This window comes from Pristiophorus japonicus, chromosome 15 (assembly GCF_044704955.1).
Source record: "Pristiophorus japonicus isolate sPriJap1 chromosome 15, sPriJap1.hap1, whole genome shotgun sequence".
Lineage (NCBI taxonomy): Eukaryota > Metazoa > Chordata > Chondrichthyes > Pristiophoridae > Pristiophorus > Pristiophorus japonicus.
The window spans coordinates 174,291,618-174,312,282 of NC_091991.1; the positions used below are offsets into that span (position 1 = coordinate 174,291,618).

The 20,665-nt window shown below is 44.1% G+C and overlaps 1 protein-coding gene across 4 annotated transcripts in view; it reads right to left on the bottom strand.

Moving 5' to 3' along the window:
• The window catches only part of LOC139281255 (dual specificity mitogen-activated protein kinase kinase 6-like), a 125,930-nt gene that overhangs the window by 69,906 nt on the left and 35,359 nt on the right, over positions 1-20,665 (bottom strand). For all 4 annotated transcript variants that reach the window (XM_070901327.1, XM_070901326.1, XM_070901328.1 and 1 more), the window contains exon 2: positions 2,452-2,521. In XM_070901327.1, the coding sequence (XP_070757428.1) occupies positions 2,452-2,521 (70 nt within the window). The remainder of the gene's footprint in view (positions 1-2,451; positions 2,522-20,665) is intronic.

The window sequence follows — 20,665 nt, forward strand, 5'->3', positions numbered from 1 at the left end:
CCATTTGAATATTTGGAATATGTTTAGTCAGTTAAATTTGTTGCGTGACAAGTTTAAACAAAATTAGGCACAAGTTGCAAAAGAGACCAAAGGACCATTGGCAACTAAATAGTTTCAATACTTTTCTCTTTGTTGAGGCGTCAATGATCCACATTACCACTCATTTTGAAAAACCCTCTCAATACAAGTTTCATCACTGTGACATTATGTTTTAGCCTTTTTAAATATATACAGGAGTATCAGAATGCAACACCACAGGGTTAACCTTTCAATAAAATCCCTCTCGCTGTCAAGCAAGAGGAACAATTAAAGAAATATCTATGGTCTAGTATTCAAAGCTGGTCAAACATTCCACCACCAAGCACATGACGCAAAGCTACATGGCAAAATTCAGTGGCCACATTGCAGGCGACAACCTCTAACCTCAAAGCTTAAACGAGAGCGAAAGGACAGCTACTCCTAGACTACACAAGAACTAGGCCTGCTCCGCCATTTAATAAGATCATGACTGATCATCGATATCAACTCCTTTCCTGCCCGATCTCTCTATCCCTTGATTCCCCTAGACCCCAAGAATCTATCTTTCTCAGCCTTGAATATATTCAGAGACTCAGCATCCACACCACGCTGGGGCAGAGAATTCCAAAGATTCAGTGAAGAAATCCTTCCTCATTTCAGTCTTAAATGGCCTACCCCTTATCCAGAGACACGGTTCCCTAGTTCTAGACATTCCAGCCAGGGGGGAAACAACCTCTCAGCATCTACCCTGTCAAGCCCCTTCAGAATCTTATATGTTTCAATGAGATCACCGCTCATTCTTCTAAACTCCAGGAGAATATAGGCCCATTCTACACAATCTCTCATCATAAGACAGCCCTCTCATCCCAGGAATCAATCTAGTAAACCTCTGTTGCACCACCTCCAAGGCAAATATATCCTTCCTTAGACAAGACCAAAACTGTGCGCAGTACTCCAGGTGTGATCTTACCAAGGCCCTGAACAATTGTCACAAGACTTCCTTACTCTTAACCTCCAACTCCCTTGCAATAAAGGACAACATGCCAGTTGGCTACCTGCTCAAGGTCACCCAAATCTCTGAACAACATTTAAAAGTTTCTCACCATTTAAAAAATATTCTTTTTTTTTTTTAAATTCATCTTACCAAAGTGAATAACATCACATTTCCCTACATCTGCCACCTTACTGCCCACTCACTCAGTCTATCTATATCCCTTTGCAGACACTTTATGGTCTCCTCACAGCTTACTGTCCCACCTAGCTTTGTATCATCAGCAAACTTAGATACATTACACTCGGTCCCTTCATCCAAGTCATTAATATAGATTGTAAATAGCTGATGCCCCAGCACTGATCCTTACAGCACCCCACTCGTTACAGTCTGCCAACCTGAAGACCACCCGTTTATCCCTACTCTGTGTTTTCTGTCTGTTAACCAATCCTCTATCCATGCTAATATATTACCTCCAATCCCATGAGCCTTTATCTTGTGTAATAATCTTTTATGTGGCACCTTATCGAATGCCTTTTGGAAATCCAAATACACTACATCCACTGGTTCCCCTCCATCTACCCCGCTAGATGCATCCTCAAAAAACGAATAAATTTGTCAAACACGATTTCCCTTTCATAAAACCATGTTGATTCTGCCTAATCAGGTTATGATTTTCTAAGTGCCCGGATACCACTTCCTTAACAATGGATTCCAGCATTTTCCCGACGACCGATGTCAGGCTAACTGGCCTGTAGTTCCCGGTTTTCTCTCTCCCTCCTTTCTTGAACATTTGCTACATTTGTTACATTTGCTATCTTCCAATCCGCTGGGACCTTTCGAGAATCTAGGGAATTTTGAAAGATCAAAACCAATGCATCCACTATCTCTGCAGCAACCTCTTTTAGAACCCTCAGAAGTAGGCCGTCGGGTTCAGTGGATTTGTTGGCTTTTAGTCCCATTAGTTTATTTAGTACTTCTTCTCTACTTATATGAATTACATTAAGTTCCTCACCCTCATTAGACCCTTGGTTCCCCACCATTTTAGATATGCTTTTTACATCTTCTACTGTGAAGACAGTTAACATTTCTGCCATTTCCTTATTCCACATAATTTTTCCTGGCTCAGCCTCTAAGGGACCAAAGTTTACTTTTGCTAGGTTGGTAAAGGTACTGGGCCACAGAGACCAGAAAAATTCTCCGTTTGATCACCAGACTGTGCTCGGTTACTTGATCTTAGCCGAGGCCACGGTGAGGGAATTAAAATTGGCTTCTGCTGTCCCTGGGCTGGAGCAAGTCAAAGAGGCTTCCAATACTAGATTGCTGTCCAATTGCTGAGCGGTGCCCTTCTCTACAAAGGCTTTTGCTACTTCCTTTAAACGCACGCGCCCGCACAGACATTAGCAGATATGCAACTCCAATTTAGTAAGGGGTTCTCTTACGTCGGGCTGGTAACTGGCTGTTTGAAGACATCATCGGAGATTTTTAAATTAGGTGTTTTCTTCACTTTTCCTGTAAAACAAACAACAACAAAAAAAGAGAGATATCAAAGTTCAAATGAGTGCTAGCTTTAACACTAATTTCATAGCTGATGAGCTGGCAAAAAATAAATCAGGAAAACAGAATTTGACACTGGATATTCTCCCTGTGCACTCGCACTATACAAGTTACTTGGCTTATTTATTATCACCAAAGCACTAAAAACATTGACCATGGTGTGTTATCCTTGCTTGTACCCCTCGGCTTCACTGCAGCCTTTGGCATCCTCTTCCATTTAAGGGGAGGCTAGACAAGCATAAGGGAGAAGGAAATAGAGGATTATGCTGATAGATTTAGATGAGGAAGGATGGGAGGTGGCTGGAGTGGTGCATAAACGCCGGCATGGACTAGTTGGGCCAAATGGTCTGCTTCAGTGTCATATATCCTATGTAATCCATTGCCATTCCTCCAGTATCCACCTTCATGGGCCTGCCCTTCAATGCTTCTATTCTAACCCATTGGAACACAGCCAGCATATCTCCTTCACACCATAACCGTGGTCCTTTCTCTCATCTCCTTGGGGACATCAATTTGCATGGGGTCAGTTTCTCTCCGCATACCCGTGCAGCACTTCCTTTGACCACCTCCGTGCCGTCAAGAGTTCCTCCAGCTCAACGCTGGAACGACCACAGCCATAATTTTTGGCTTCGGCCACAAGCTCTGCTCCCTTGCTATTGGCTCCATCACCCTCCTTGGCCAGTTGTTCGGGCTGAACTAGACCGCCCAAAAAAAGGCAGGCGAGGTGTTGGTTTAATGGTTCATCCAAAATATGGTACCTCTGACAATGCTGCACTACATTATGTGCTATCGTCTCATTTCAGCCCGTCTGTGCCAAGTTAGTGGATCCCAACCGGGGCAACACTTGGTGTGCTACAACTGACCTCCATGCTCTGGGTTCGGGGGCAGGAAAAAGGGAGCAAAAATCATTCCTGAACATTATCCAGTGATCCCGGTTGGAAAACGTGCACGTGTAGACCAGATTGGGCTTGACTGATAAACACTAGAGTCAAACACCATCTCGACACGCACTGCTTGGGCTCACCCATAAAAGAACAGACACCTCAAAAACTCAAGAGTTGCTGGCAAATGTGCCCCAGAATAGTCAGCACCTTCCGGAGAGGTGCGGAGAAAATAGGGATGTGAACTTTCGATCTGTCAGAGAAGGAATATAAGCTGAAGGTATTGACAAACGTGGGTGCGGCTAAACAATAGCGAGATAAAATCGATCAATTTCCACATGTAGCTTGGCACACATTGAATACTGCAGGAAATGCCATTACTGCTCGGTGAGCAGTCAACTCCTCTTAATTCAAAGTTGTTTCAACCAAATTATGATTTTTTTTTAAAAAAGCATTAAATTCCTACTTTGCTGTGGTATTTATGTTGCTTAATTCAAATTACTGGATAATACAACTTTGGCACAGAAATAAACACTTTGAATAACGAGGACAACCTTGTAGTCACCAACACAAACAAACAGTGGTTCAAACAATCATAGCACTAAAGCAGTGACATGAACTGCGATACTTCACCACGCTATCAAAACATGAAAGAATCATGGCCGTTGTTCCTCTGACATACAACGTCAAGCAATGTTTACTGCTGGTATACAATAGCAAAAACGTTGTTTAGAACGCCTGTCCAATTATGAATAGCACTAGTACAATCTGCTTTGCTTAGGTTAAACTACCTTCCCTTTGACTTTATCTGTCTCAACAAAGAGAGATTACTGCAACAGTGCTGCCACTTCCTATTAGAAAGAAAGCCTTGCACTTACATAGCGCCTTTCACCAACCTCAAGACATCCCAAACTGCTTTACTGCCAATGAAATACTTTTGGAGTATAGTCACTGTTGTCATGTGGGAAATGTGGCAGCCAATTGGTGCACAGCAAGCTCCCACAAACAGCAATGTGAGAATAACCAGATAGCCTGTTTTTCTTAGTGTTGTTGGTTGTGGGATAAATGTTTGCCAGGACATAAGGGAGAATGCCCCTGATCCTCTTTGAATTTAGCAAACGTCAAAATGGTTAATGTGCAACATGGAGAAAAAAAAAAATCAAAAAATGATTAATATTCAAAATTTTAAAAACAGAACATGATGGAAATAGACAGGCAAGATTAAATGGTGAGAAATGAATTAGTCAGAAATGTCTCCCTTTCTTTCTCTCTTTCAGATACTGATCAACTTGCTGTGCATTTGTACCATTTGCTGCCTTTTAAGTTAAGGTTTCAACACACATCAGTTACATGCCTGCACTTGCCTAAGTTTAACATCGCAAAATTTGCACACAGGACGGACGTAGGTGAAGGAGTTGGAGTCGCAACAGAGGGAGGCGAGGAAATAGAAAGACAAGAATGAATGCAACGCTGAACCGCACAGCCATGTTTACAAAATAAAGGAAACTATGTTATAAAAAGTTGTGGTAACTGATAAATAGGCATATCAGGGTAATGCACGTGGTTTTGTGTTCCTGCAACACTGCCTCAGGGCCTCTGTATAAACACATTTAGAAAGCTCTGGTTAAGATGTTCTGAAATCTCATCCCTAGGCCACTTTTCTACCAACAGAGGCATATTACAGCACTGACACTAACAACAGTAAATTGATGAAAATGCTCAAGAACTTTGCCATCTATACAGAATCATAGAATGGTTACAGCACAGAAGGAGGCCATTCAACCCGTCGAGCCTGTGCCGCCTCTCTGCAAGAGCACCTCAGCCAGTCCCACTCCCCTGCCCGTAGCCCTGCAAATCTTTTTCCTTCAGGTACTTATCCAATTTCTTGTTGAAAGCCACGATTCAATCTGCCTTCACCACCCTTTCAGGCCGTGCATTCCAGATCCTAACCACTTGCTGTGTAAATAAGTTATTCCTCATGTCATCTTTGGTTCTTCTGCCAATCACCTTAAATCTGTGTCCTCTGGTTCTCGACCCTTCCGCCAACGGGACTAGTTTCTCTATCTACTCTGTCCAGACCCCTCACGATTTTGATCACCTCTATCAAATCTCCTCTCAACCTTCTCTGCTCTAAGGAGAGCAACCCCAGCTTCTCCGGTCTATCCACGTAACCGAAGTCCCTCATCCCTGGAACCATTCGCGGAAATCTTTTCTGCACCCTGTCTAAGGCCTTCACATCCTTCCTAAATTGCAGTGTCCAAAATTGGACACAATACTCCAATTGAGGCTGAACCAGTGTGGTACATCATAACTTTCTTGCTTTTGTACTCTATGCCTCTATTTATGAAGCCCAAGATCCCATATGTTTTTTTAACCAGGTCTCGGTTCATGCACCCCCTTTTAGAATTGTACCCTTTAGTTCATATTGCCTTTCCTCGTTCTTCCTATCAAAATGTATCACCGCACTTTTCTGTGTTAAATGTCATCAGCCCATTCCACCAGCCTGTCTGTCCTCTTGAAGTCTATCACTATTCTGCTTACTGTTCACTATACCTCCAAGTTTTGGGTCAGCTGCAAATTTTGAAATTGTGCCCTGTACACCCACATCCAAGTCATTAATATACAAGTTAGTTAGAATATTCCCATCTATCTTATTTTTCAGAAGATATTGAATTCTGGCCCAACGCTCGCTCCTGACTCGGAAGAGGAAGAATTGCTCTGTTCACTATGTTAGTGAAATGGTAAATCTGTTCGTTTTGAATGATTCTGCTAGAAATATCAACTTTGCAAACGCCTCTCTGATGCTGGGACATGTAGCAACCAGAGCAGTTCTCCCTCTCCTTCCAACATACCATCGACCAGCACCTGCCAATCACACTCTAGTGCTAACTACAGGCCAGCAGGAGGGGCACGAGAGCTACTATGATTCGGTTTTTCCCCCCTCGGACTTGCTCCCTTCACAAGTTACTGAAATCCATTCAGTCCTTTGCCAAAAGGTCCCAATAGAAATCAGGAATTCACCAGGTGTTTCAAGATTGGAGTGGCAGTGGGTGGAGTGGGAAAAAAAAGTTTTAAAGAATCACCTACTTGTGGAAAAAAAAACACAAGCAAGGATTTAGTCACGAGAAAAATAGTAGTTTCCCCACTCAAAAAGACTTGCATTTATATAGTGCCTTTCACAACCACCGGATGCCTCAAATCACTTTAGCTAATGAAGTACTTTTTGAAGTGTAGTCACTCTTGCAAAGTAGGTAATGCGGCAGCCATTTTGCGCACAGCAAGCTCCCACAAACAGCAATGTGATAATGACCAGATAAGCCGTTTTTAAGTGATGTCGGTTGAGGGATAAATATTGACCAGGACACCAGCGATAACTCCCATACTTTCCTTCAAAATAGTGCCGTGGGATCTTTTATGCCCATCTGAAAGAGCAGACGGGGGCCTCAGTTTAACGTGCCATCTGAAAAACAGCACCTCTCACAGTGCAGCACTCGCTCAGTACTGCACTGAACTATCAGCCTAGATTTTTGTACTCCAGTCTCTGGAGTGGGACTTGAACCCACAACTTTCTGACTTGGAGGCGAGGGCATTACCCAGAATCTAAGGAGGTCCCTGGACCCCCTTTCAATTGCTACTTATTAGAACTCTTTCCCTTTCTGCTCGAGTCCAGCACAAATCTGCAGCCATCTCTCAGGGGAAGATACTGGACTGCAGGATTGCCCAAGTAAAGAGCCAGCACAGCCATATCAAGCCAAAATGCCTCCTCCTTTGCTGGGAGAGTCTATGGCTTCACGTTGTTTTAGTCTTAGAATTTTACTTTCAGCCTCAGCATTACACTTAGTCTCATTTCCGGGCCTCGAGTTTCAGTTTCACTTCACTTACGGTCTGGAAGAAATGTTACTTGTAGTTTTAGTCTCGTTTCTTTGGTTCCTAAATTGTAGTTACATTTTCTTTGTGGTATTTTTAGTCAAAACTATTTTGAATTGGATCTTTTCTTTTGTAAAGGGCAATTGAGAAAAACTAAACTGGGGCTTGAATTATTGAGGAAAAAAATAAGCCAATACCCCTTTCTCATCAGGACTCACAGACCCACTTTTATGCTCCCAGCATTTTCTGCTATTGGTACAGATGTCCGGCATCTGTGGGATTTTGTTCCTTTTCATCCAAATTCCCCCATTTTCTTGCCAGTCATCTCTGTCTGGACCTTACCCAGCTTAGCCAGCTGCACCAACCTTTTGTTCTTGAACAGAACATTACAAGCATTAATGTTGGAACTGAACCTGGTGAATGCTGGACTGAAATCCTGCCCATATGTGCTGGTGTGGTGGGAGCAGGTTGATGGAAAAATGATGCAAGCTGACATTTGTATTAGCTCTATCAAAGATCACAGAAGTGTTTTACTTCATATTGACGCAAAATTAGAATGGCTTCAGTTTAGAAATCATCTTCCAACAAGCTCAAATACATATATGTTTCAAACAAACAAGGAAGTTTTGCATCATGTTTGAATTATAACTTTCAGAACCACTGATCCAATAAACCTTTGTAAAGTTATTCGCCATCCAACACCGCCTCCAGTGCAGCCTTTGATCGCCTGAGGAAGAGTGTTTGAAGACCAGGCCCTCCAAACTGCCACCAAGCTCATGATCTACAGGGCTGTAGTAATACCTGCCCTCCTGTATGGCTTAGAGACATGGACCATGTACAGTAGACACCTCAAGTTGCTGGAGAAATATCACCAAAGATGTCTCTGGAAGATCCTACAAATGCCCTGGGAGGACAGGGACATCAACATCAGTGTCCTCACTCAGGCCAATATCCCCAGCATTGAAGCACTGATCACACTCGATCAGCTCCGCTGGGCAGGCCACATAGTCCGCATGCCAGACACGAGACTCCCAAAGCAAGTGCTCTACTCAGAGCTCCTTCATGGCAAATGAGCCAAGGTGGGCAACAGAAACACTACAAGGACACTCTCAAAGCCTCCGTGATAAAGTGCAACATACCCACTGACATCTGGGAGTCCCTGGCCCAAGACCGCCCCAAGTGGAGGAAGTGCATTCGAGAGGGCACTGAGCACCTTGAGTCTCAACGCCGAGAGCATGCAGAAATCAAGCCAGACAGCGGAAAGCGCGTGCAGCAAACCAGTCCCATCCACCCCTTCCCTCAACGACTATCTGTCCCACCTGTGACAGAGATTGTGGTTCTCGTGTTGGACTGTTCAGCCACCAAAGAACTCACTTAGGAGTGGAAGCAAGTCTTCCTCGATTCCGAGAGGATGAGGATGAGGATGAGGATGAGGATGATGAGGATGATGAGGATGATGGAGTTTTGCAATATTAGCGAATGAATGCATCAGTAATTTCTAGCTCTCTAATGCTTATTATTTGACAATCTTTTTTGGGGTGGGGGGGGGGGGGGGAAGAGAAGAGGAGGGGCAAAAATATTTTATTTTATTAAAACTTTTTCTTTTACAAGTGTTAAGCGTAACACAGGATGTTATGTACTGTTTAAATATTACAATACAAGATTGATCTGATGACAAACACAGATGATCAGTTTTGGGTGGCTTGTGGATGCTCAGCATATGTCAGTATTCACTTAGCAGAAGGGTATTACAAAAGACAGTTGAAGCTTCACAGCGCCACATTAATAATGAACACATTCGTATAAAATGAGAGGAGATGTTAAACAGAGGTCCCTTCTGCTCTCAAATGGATGCAAAAGATCTCATGGCACTATTTCAAAGAAGAGCAGGGGAGTTATCCCCAGTGGCCTGACCAATATTTATCCCTCAATTACCATAACAAAAACAGATTATCTGGTCATTATCACATTGCTATTTGTGGGAGCTTGCTGTGTGCATATTGGCTGCCATGTTTCCTATATTTCAACAGTGACTACATTCCAAAAGTACTTCATTGGCTGTAAAGCGCTTTGGGACGTCGGAGGTAATGAAAGGCGCTATAGAAATGCAAGTCTTTCTTTGTTTCACTGTCTGCTGGTCTGACCAAGGCACCAAAATAAGGTTAAATATATTTGCTAAAATAGCAAAAGATTTTCATACAAAAAGTTTAATACATTAGATAGTAATCTCACACAATGCAATTTCACTACAGTTATAGCATGACCCAATTGATTTCTCTTCTCAGCCTTATCGTGCTTTTATTTTTGTTGAATTACAATCTGGCACGCTATTTTGAGATTTACATTATATGGGACTGTGTTATTGATGTGCTTATCTGCTAACAGTCTGAGAATACAGACCTAAAGATTTCTCAAGAGGACACAATGTGGTGAATTTTAAAACCCAGAAACAGGTGGGTTTGGTCGGGTAGCATGTAAAAATCAAACCCGCCCACTTTGTTTTAATTGGGTCAGGTAACCAATCGGCTCATAGGCGGCGGGTTGATCATTTAAATATTATAATGAGGTTGCGTGCCTTAGAATTAACCACCATTTTAAATTTAACCCTGGATGGCCAGAGCAGCTAAAGGGAGGAGAGGACTGCTGGATCCAGTAGCCTTTTAATTTATCTGCTTCCCCTCTTCACCCACCCCCAGTGATCAAACATCACCACCACCACCCCCCGCCCCCCCCCCACCCTTCCGATTTCTCCCTCCGACCCCTACAATCTCCCCAGCCCGCCCCTTCCGATCTCTCCCTCGGACCCTTACAATCTCCCCCCCCCCCTCCCCTCCGGACCCCAATTGTCACCCGACCTTAGCATCCAATCTCCCTTCTTTGCTCTAAACTCGCCGCCCCCCCCCGCCGGTCATTCCACTCCACTGCCCGGCTGTGGCCTGGTGCCGAAGTTATACCTGCCCAACAGCTAACCTCTCAATCTGGCTGGCTGCAGCCCGGGAAACGGAGGCAAAAAATGGTAATCCGCCCTGCCGTTAAAATCAGCAGAACCAGAGGGAAACCAATTCTTCCTAGGTTCAACAACTGCAAAATTGTTTCTTTACTTATCCCATTACCATCTCCCTTTGCCTTGTACAATCAGACCTTTTGACTTTTAAAATCACTCCTGCCTTCCCATCATCCATGATCATCACCAATAGGCAGTCCCTCGAAATCGAGGAAGACTCGCTTCCACTCAAAGCGAGTTTTCAAGGCAAATGGTATGTTGGCTTTCATTGCAAGAGGATTTGAGTACAGGAGCAAGGGTGCCTTACTACAGTTAAACAGGGCCTTGGTGAGACCGCACCTGGAGTAGTGTGCGCAGTTTTGGTCTCCTTACCGAAGAAAGGATATACTTGCCATAGAGGGAGTGCAGCCAAGGTTCACCAGACTGATTCCTGGGATGGCAGGACTGTCGGATGAGGAGAGATTGGGTCGACTAGGCCTGTATTCACTAGAGTTTAGAAGAATGAGAGGGGATCTCATTGAAACAAGTAAAGTTCTGACTGGGTTGGATAGACTAGATGCGGGGAGGATGTTTCCCCTGGCTGGGAAGTCTAGAACAAGGGGTCACCGTCTCAAGATATGGGGTAGGAAATTTAGGACTGAGATGAGGAGAAATTTCTTCACTCAGAGAGTGGAGAACCTGTGGAATTCTCTACCACAGAAGGCTGTGGAGGCCATGTCACTGAATATATTTAAGAGGGAGATAGATAGATTTCTAGAAAAAAGGCATCAAAGGGTATGGGAAAAAAGCGAAAATATAGTGTTGCGATAGAGGATCAGCAATGGTAATATTGAATGGCGGTGCAGACTCGAAGGGCCGAATGTTCTACTACTGCTCCTATGCTTCAAGTGACGGCACAGTCCAATGTGGGAATTACAGTCTCTGTCACAGGTGGTGCAGACTGTCGTTGAAGGAAAGGGTGGGTGGGGAGCCTGGTTGGCCACACGTTACTTCCGCTGCCTGCGCTCGCTTTCCGCATGCTCTTGGCGACGAGACTCAAGGTGCTCGGTGCCCTCCGGGATGCTCTTCCTCCACTTAGGGCGGTCTTTGGCCAGGGATGCCCAGGTGCCGGTGGGGATGTTGCACTTTATCAAGGAGGCTTTGAGGGTATCCTTGAAACGTTTTCTCTGCCCACCTGGTTTCCTGCCCACTACCCAATCACGGACCTTCACTTTTGTTCGTTCCTCCCCTCCTCCCTTTCCGTCCCCTGCACTTGCTTAAATCCCATTATATTTCTAACTTTTTCCAGTTCCGACAAAAGATTATCGACCTAAAATGTAACTTGGTTTCTCTCTCCACAGATGCTGCCTGACCTGCCTGAGTATTTCCAACATTATCTATTTTTATTATGGGAGGTGCATGCACCAAAACCCAAAGCTGCAGTTTCAACGGCAAACGTTGCCAGCTCGCTGTCATCCCGACTGCAAATTCCAGGCCATTGAGTTTGCGCTTACAATTTTAGTGTGCCAATCCTTGAAGACGACCAACAGCTAGGAACTCCAAAATATACAGTGTTTGTTATATTGCAGCCCAGCGCAGGCGAAAAGCTTCAGCACCTGCACTGGATGACAATTAATGATTGCCCCATTTTCAGTGTGACAGAAGACCGCAATGGTGGGCTTAACAGCACTCTAGCAACCAGCAAGTATAAATGTGAAGGAAAATGAAAAGCTAGGTTCACGAGATTAATTCCTGGGATGAGAGGGTTGTCCTCTGAGGAGAGATAGAGTAGATCAGGCCTATATTCTCTGGAGTTTAGAAGAATGAGGTATGATCAGATTGAAACATAAAATCTTCTGAGGGGGATTGACAGCCTGGATGCAGAGAGGTTGTTTCCCCTGGCTGAAGAGTCTAGTACTAGGAGGTATAGTCTCATGATAAGGGGTCGGCCATTTAACATAGAAAATAAGTGCAGAAGCAGGCCATTCGGCTCTTCGAGCCTGCACCACCATTCAATAAGATCATGGCTGATCATTCCCTCAGTACCCCTTACCTGCTTTCTCTCCATACCCCTTGATCCCCTTAGCCGTAAGTGCCATATCTAACTCCCTCTTGAATATATCCAATGAACTGGCATCAACAACTCTCTGCGGCAGGGAATTCCACAGGTTAACAACTCTCTGAGTGAAGAAGTTTCTCCTCATCTCAGTACTAAATGGCCTACTCTTTATCCTAAGACTGTGTCCCCTGGTGCTGAACTTCCCCAACATCGGGAACAATCTACCCGCATCTAACCTGTCCCGTCCCATCAGAATCTTGTATGTTTCTATGAGATCCCCTCTCATCCTTCTAAACTCCAATGTATAAGAGATGAGGAGAAATTTCTTCTCTGAGGTTTGTGAATCTATGAGCATCCACAGCCCTCTGAGGTAGAGAATTCCAGTCTTGAGTATATTCAAGACAGAGATTGATAGTTTTTTGGACTTTAGGGGAATCAAAGGATATGGGGATTGGGCAGGAAAGTGGAGTTGAGGTTGAAGATCAGCCATGATCTCATTGAATGGCGGAGCAGGCTCGAGGGACCGTATAGCCTACTCCTGCTCCTAATTCCTGTTTGTGTGTGGGTGTCCTGTCCACTTCACAGTAAGATGGAAAGAGATACTTGCAGAACACAATCTTGGGATTTAAACAATAGAAGTCTTACCATGTTTAACACTCGCATTTCACAATATCATTGGTGCTCCCCAGTTATGTTACAAAGTTCTAACTGAATACAAACAGCTACAATTCTGTACTTCTTTTTCAAACAGGTATCAAGGAAAATACCTTGAGCAAAGATGTTAGTGAGTCCCAATACGGATTTAGTCGAGTTAAAGCTACCAAAATAATTTCTTATCTTTCTCCCCCACCCCCAGGAAAGCCAACCTTTATTATACGTTTAAACCTATTTTTAGACACACGCATTAAGCTACTATAAGTGTACATTCACTCGCTGGTCACTGGGAACACTGCATTCCAAACACAGAATCGTAACTCACCACCAGCTGGCAGTTATAACATCCAACAGAGACTTGATACCTGCACTATGCTTAAAATGAAATTAAAGTATCAGTTTGGTTCAGATGGTAAGCTCTCGTGCCTCGGAGTCAGAAGGTCATGGGTTCAAGCCCCACAACAGATTTGAGCCTATGATCAAGGCAGACACTTCAGTGCAGTATTGAGGGAGTGCTGCATTGTTAGAGGTCCTAAGTCAGGGTGACGTCGGCTAGCTCAAGGGGATGTAAGTGGCCTCATAGCATTATTTCAGGAAGAACAGGGATTTTTCCTTATCTGGTTATCTGGGCGTTCATTCGCTGTTTGAGATCCTGCTGTGAGCAAACTAGCTGCCACATGTTTCTATGCAACAACAGTAACTGTAGTTAAACCATTGGCTTTGGGGCATTCAGAGGAGATGATTAATTGCTATGTAATCACAAGTTGAGTATAGTCAAGGCTGAGAGCAATAGATTTTTGGACTGTTGGGGAATCACAGGATATGGGGATGGGGTGGGAAAGTGGAGTTGAGTTTGAAGATCAGCCATGCTCTTATTGAATGGCGGAGCAGGCTCGAAGGGGCCGAATGGTCTATTCCTGCTCCTAATTCTTATGATATATGTAAGCTTTTTCTTTTCTTCAAAGGGTGTAAAAGGCATTGCAAAGTCAAGTACAAACACACCCCATTTTATAGAAACTGATTTTTTCATCAAACAATTCCTCAAAACATTTTTTTTTGTCAACATCAAATGCAACTGCTGAAGCTCCAAGACTTGGCCCAAGACCATGACTGTAAAATATTCCAAACTTCCAGAAAAGGTAGGCAGCACCTCCTCAGTGTCAGAGCTGTCCAGCAAGCATGACATGCAATGCTTTTAACAAATGTCCCATGCAGTAGGAGTACATCTCTTGCTAATATCACTTTGCACATTCATAAACTCCCATTTTCTGTTTGGCATTAAGTAGGTGTAAAAACAACTACAAATCAAAACAGAGGCAACTCATAAAAGATCTGGATGTCAGATGGAATCACTCCAATCCCGGTCTGTTCAGGAAGCAAGGTGACAAGTGTTGCAATTTATTTCCACCAGGCTTTGGAGAACGATACAGCAGCTTGCAGTCATTTTGCTTCATTGGTCCAGGAATGTTTAAGACAATAATGACTACTGCACGTTCGATGGATGAGCAAATATAAACAATGGCTGGTGTAGTACGAAGCCGTACAGACCAAGAGATTCCCGTTCAGTGCTGCATAGGCTTATTGTAGTTAAGGCAGCAGTTGCAGGAAGGGGGAGGGGGGCACTCAACTCGTCTGAGCACCCAGAGGGAAGGAAGGGAAATCAGCTAGGGTTCCTGCTCCCGATCACTATCCAGTGACACTTGCTGGAAAATACCCCGTCAGCTGTGGCTCAGTGGGTAGCACTTATGCCTCAGAGTCAAAAGGTTGTGGGTTAACATCCCACTCCACAGCATCGAGCACATAATCCAGGCTGACACTCCAGCATAGTGCTGCACGGTAAGAGTTGCTGTCTTTCAGTCGAAACGTTAAATCAGGCAAAAGATCCCACAGCACTATTTCAAAGAAGAGCACGGGAGTTCTCCCTGGTGTCCTGAACAATATTTATCTCAACCAACATCACTTTAAAAAAAAAGAGAGATTATCTGGCCATTGTTGTTCGTCGGAGCTTCCTGAGCGCATATTGAATGCCATGTTTCCTACAATACATCAGTGACTACACTTCCAAAGTACTTCATTAGGCTTGGGACGTCCCGAGGTTGTGAAAGGTGCTATATATATGCATGTTTTTCTTTCTTTATTACAAGACTGGTCATTGGGTGAGAGATTAGAAAATAAAAACTTGCATTTATATCGCACCTTTCACGACCTCTAGGTGTCCCAAAGCGCTTTACAGTCAATTAGATACTTTTTGAAGTGTAGACACTGTTGTAATGTAGGAAACGCAGCAGCCAATTTGTGCACATCAAGCTCCCACAAACAGCAATGTGATAATGACCAGATAAATCGGTTTTAGTGATGCTGATTGAGGGATAAACATTGGATAACTCCGCTGCTCTACTTGAAATAGTGCTGTGGGATCTTTTACATCCACACGAGATGCAGTGCATCTACTAATTGAACAACCGGGAGAAGCTAGAATTTAAAATTTGTAATATACTAGTTTAACCATCTCAGTTATATCTTTCTTGTTCATTGGGAACTTATCAGCAAACGCATATCAAGATATGCAAGTTAAATTTCTTTAAATCTTGAACCTCCAAAGTGTTTGTTATACCTTGTGTATCACCCCTACCACACTTTGTGAAGTCGGCACTGATTAACACAGAAGTAGACCCTAGGCCATTATGGAGATCAAACAGCTGGCAGGGAACTTAGGGCAGCAATTCAATTTAAATTCTACCGAGGTGCATAAACCACTCACAGTTTACACCATCAGAACTACTTGAACACTGCCCTGTGACTCACTGCCAGAGGACTACTGTTCCGTATTTATTGCGTGCTACACATTATCTAGTTCAGAGAACATATCGGGATAACAAAAAAACAACATCTTCGACCAAAAATGTAACTTCAAAAAAGGTGATTAATACTTAATTCATTAATAGATTGGCTTCAATTCTCCTCCTCCCTCACCTCATTGGGTTACTTAGGTCTTCCTCTGGCCAAGAAACAGATAATTGATTCTGTCTTCGTGACATGGTTCTGGAGTGCGTGTTCCATAGCACAGGAAGTCAAGTTCACAGCACACTGAGAATGTACTTCCTGGTTCCAGCCCTGATTACAGTCAGTTCTTTCTATAACATTCTATTTACATTGCAACCTGGAGCTCACTTGCAGCGATCCTCTTGCCAGAAAGAACATACCTTCCCGTCAACTTAATGTCTTGTAACAAGTTTGTTGGAAGCATGCAGATACAGTCTTTAAGAATGTTAAACAGCCTTTTTAATTTTATTCCCTTTCCCATTTTCTTGCCTTCTTACTTGAAGGTACGACTTCCACAAGTGTCAGGCAACCTCAAGAAACTTGCCCAAGTCTTTAATTGTTCGCCTGGATAACAACAGTATGTGCTGTAGTAAAACATCCCAAGGCGCTTCACAGGGGCATTACCAAACACAATTTAACTCCGAGCCACATTAAGGAGATAGTAGGACAAATTGATCAAAGAGGTAGGTTTTAAGGAGTATCTTAAAAGGAGGAGATATATGTTGAGAGGCAGAGGGGTTTAGGGAGAAAATTCCAGAGCTCAGTGCCTTGGCAGCTGAAGGCACGTGGAGCGAATAAAATCAGGGATGCACAAGAGGCCAGAATTGGAGGAGCGCAGAGATCTCTGATGTCGCGTGTTTGGAAGAGATGAGAGAGATAGGGAGGGACGAGGCCTTAGACGGATTTGAAAACAAGGATGAGCATTTTAAAATCGAGATGTTGCCAGACCAGGAGCAGACGTAGGTCAGCGAGCACAGGGGGTGATGGGTGAATGGGACTTGGTGCGAGTTAGGACACGGGCAGCAGAGTTTTGGATTAAGTCAAGTTTGCGGAGGGTGCAACGTGGGAGGCAGGCCAAAGAGTGGCCACGGTGTATTTCAGAGGGCTGGGGGTGCAATACAGCCTCACCCTGCAACCAACATCCAAACACGGTCACTTTCCAGCAAGAGTACCCCGGAGAGAGATCCAGGACAGGAATACGGACTGATGTTACTTTCTTTAATCCAGGACACTGAGGCCCAGACACTTCAGTGATCGAGATAACTAACTCAGCACACACCAGAAGTTGACTGTACGTTCAAGTTTAAATAGTCCAGCAGACAATGTGGCAGTGTTTTTACCCACTAAGCCACAGGGGCAGAACAATTGCTCTTCAACTACTGCTGCAACACGGGCATTGCTTCTACTTTATATTGGCAAGCACGAAAATTCTGCTTTCTGATCATTTATGGGCAATAGGACAAAACCAGATCCCCTGCCCCTATCTCAGAGACGAACCCACTTTTAGCAGATTGCTGGTGTCGTTTCACAATTCACAGCACAGTGAAATATCTTCAGGTCTCACATTCACAAATCAACATAAATTCTCTTATACAAGTCCTCCTCAACCTCCAGATCAACGACCCCAACAATGGGATGAAAACAAATCTCAGCGTTCAACAATGCAGCACATTAACCAGTATCTGGGTATGAGTTTAGGGCTGCTGTTCAGTCTCTATCAGTAGACATTTATGGGTGATTCAAGTTTGGCCCTTGTGGTTGAAGACATCATCTGATCTGCTTGACTTGAAACTCTTTTGGAAATCCTGTAGCTCACTCCCACAGGTGCTTCTAACTAGTCATGCTTTCCAAACATCGAGCTCGGAGGTCCAATTAGATGTAAACGCTACACTCACTACTCTGAACAGCTGTACAAGAGCCCCGGTATAGCAGTTCAGATTTAAAATTATTCACCTGACCTTTCTTAGTTGGTCTCCCGTCCTGCCTTCCCTTACACACGGTATCACACCTTGAGTCTTGCAGACTTGTCAGAAGTCGGGTGTCCTTTTCCTTCCACAGTTCACTCCACTAGTGGCTACATTTTTCGCTCCGAGAGTACGAGGCAGATGATTGGCTGAGAACTGATGGCCTCAGGACAGGATGGCTTGCTGCAGACAAGCATGCACTCTGCCGTTTGGAGCATCGTTGCCACTGCAAAACTGATATCTGCTAGTCCGCTGGGATTTTTTCTCCGCCCAATGGAGTATACTACACTAACCTTCTGCAACTCTTACGTGTGCAGTACCCTTCATTGGGGTCAAGTTTCGGCCCGAGTTGCTCCTATTTTTTTGGAGCAACTAGTTTAGAATGGAGTATCTTAGAAATTGCAATTCTCAACCTTTAGTTTGCTCCAATTCTAGTCAGTTGGAACAGTTTCATTTTAGAGCAGAGTTTCTTTTTCAAAAAGGGGGCATGTCCGGCCACTTCCGCCTGTTTTGCAAGTTTAGGCAGCAAAAACTTACTCCAAACTAACTTAGAATGGAGTAAGTGTAGATTTTTGTACGCTCAGAAAAACCTTGCCTACACTTGGAAATCAGATTTAGGGAATAGAAACATAGAAACATAGAAAATAGGTGCAGGAGCAGGCCATTCAGCCCTTCTAGCCTGCACCGCCATTCAATGAGTTCATGGCTGAACATGAAACTTCAGTACCCCCTTCCTGCTTTCTCGCCATACCCCTTGATCCCCCGAGTAGTAAGGACTTCATCGAACTCCCTTTTGAATATATTTAGTGAATTGGCCTCAACTACTTTCTGTGGTAGAGAATTCCACAGGTTCACCACTCTCTGGGTGAAGAAGTTTCTCCTCATCTCGGTCCTAAATGGCTTACCCCTTATCCTTAGACTGTGACCCCTGGTTCTGGACTTCCCCAACGTTGGGAACATTCTTCCTGCATCCAACCTGTCCAAACCCGTCAGAATTTTAAACGTTTCTATGAGGTCCCCTCTCACTCTTCTGAACTCCAGTGAATACAAGCCCAGTTGATCCAGTCTTTCTTGATAGGTCAGTCCCACCATCCCGGGAATCAGTCTGGTGAATCTTCGCTGCACTCCCTCAATAGCAAGAACGTCCTTCAAGTTAGGAGACCAAAACTGTATGCAATACTCCAGGTGTGGCCTCACCAAGGCCCTATACAACTGTAGCAACACCTCCCTGCCCCTGTACTCAAATCCCCTCGCTATGAAGGCCAACATGCCATTTGCTTTCTTAACCGCCTGCTGCACCTGCATGCCAACCTTCAATGACTGATGTACCATGACACCCAAGTCTCGCTGCACCTTCCCCCTTCCTAATCTGTCACCATTCAGATAATAGTCTGTCTCTCTGTTTGTACCACCAAAGTGGATCACATTTATCCACATTATACTTCATCTGCCACGCATTTGCCCACTCACCTAACCTATCCAAGTCACTCTGCAGCCTCATAGCATCCTCCTCGCAGCTCACATTGCTACCCAACTTAGTGTCATCCGCAAATTTGGAGATACTACATTTAATCCCCTCGTCTAAATCATTAATGTACAATGTAAACAGCTGGGGCCCCAGCACAGAACCTTGCGGTACCCCACTAGTCACTGCCTGCCATTCTGAAAAGTACCCATTTACTCCTACTCTTTGCTTCCTGTCTGACAACCAGTTCTCAATCCACGTCAGCACACTACCCCTAATCCCATGTGCTTTAACTTTGCACATTAATCTCCTGTGCGGGACCTTGTCGAAAATCTTCTGAAAGTCCAAATAAACCACATCAACTGGTTCTCCCTTGTCCACTTTACTGGAAACATCCTCAAAAAATTCCAGAAGATTTGTCAAGCATGATCTCCCTTTCACAAATCCATGCTGACTTGGACCTATCATGTCACCATTTTCCAAATGCGCTGCTATGACATCCTTAATAATTGATTCCATCATTTTACCCACTACTGAGGTCAGGCTGACCGGTCTATAATTCCCTGCTTTCTCTCTCCCTCCTTTTTTAAAAAGTGGGATTACATTGGCTACCCTCCACTCGATAGGAACTGATCCAGAGTCAATGGAATGTTGGAAAATGACTGTCAATGCATCCGCTATTTCCAAGGCCACCTCCTTAAGTACTCTGGGATGCAGTCCATCAGGCCCTGGGGATTTATCGGCCTTCAATCCCATCAATTGCCCCAACACAATTTCCCGACTAATAAAGATTTCCCTCAGTTCCTCCTCCTTACTAGACCCTCTGACCCCTTTTATATCCGGAAGGTTGTTTGTGTCCTCCTCAGTGAATACTGAACCAAAGTACTTGTTCAATTGGTCTGCCATTTCTTTGTTCCCCGTTATGACTTCCCCTGATTCTGACTGCAGGGGACCTACATTTGTCTTTACTAACCTTTTTCTCTTTACATACCTATAGAAACTTTTGCAATCCGTCTTAATGTTCCCTGCAAGCTTCTTCTCGTACTCCATTTTCCCTGCCCTAATCAAACCCTTTGTCCTCCTCTGCTGAGTTCTAAATTTCTCCCAGTCCCCAGGTTCGCTGCTATTTCTGGCCAATTTGTATGCCACTTCCTTGGCTTTAATACTATCCCTGATTTCCCTAGATAGCCACGGTTGAGCCACCTTCCCTTTTTTATTTTTACGCCAGACAGGAATGTACAATTGTTGTAATTCATCCATGCGGTCTCTAAATGTCTGCCATTGCCCATCCACAGTCAACCCCTTAAGTATCATTCGCCAATCTATCTTAGCCAATTCACGCCTCATACCTTCAAAGTTACCCTTCTTTAAGTTCTGGACCATGGTCTCTGAATTAACTGTTT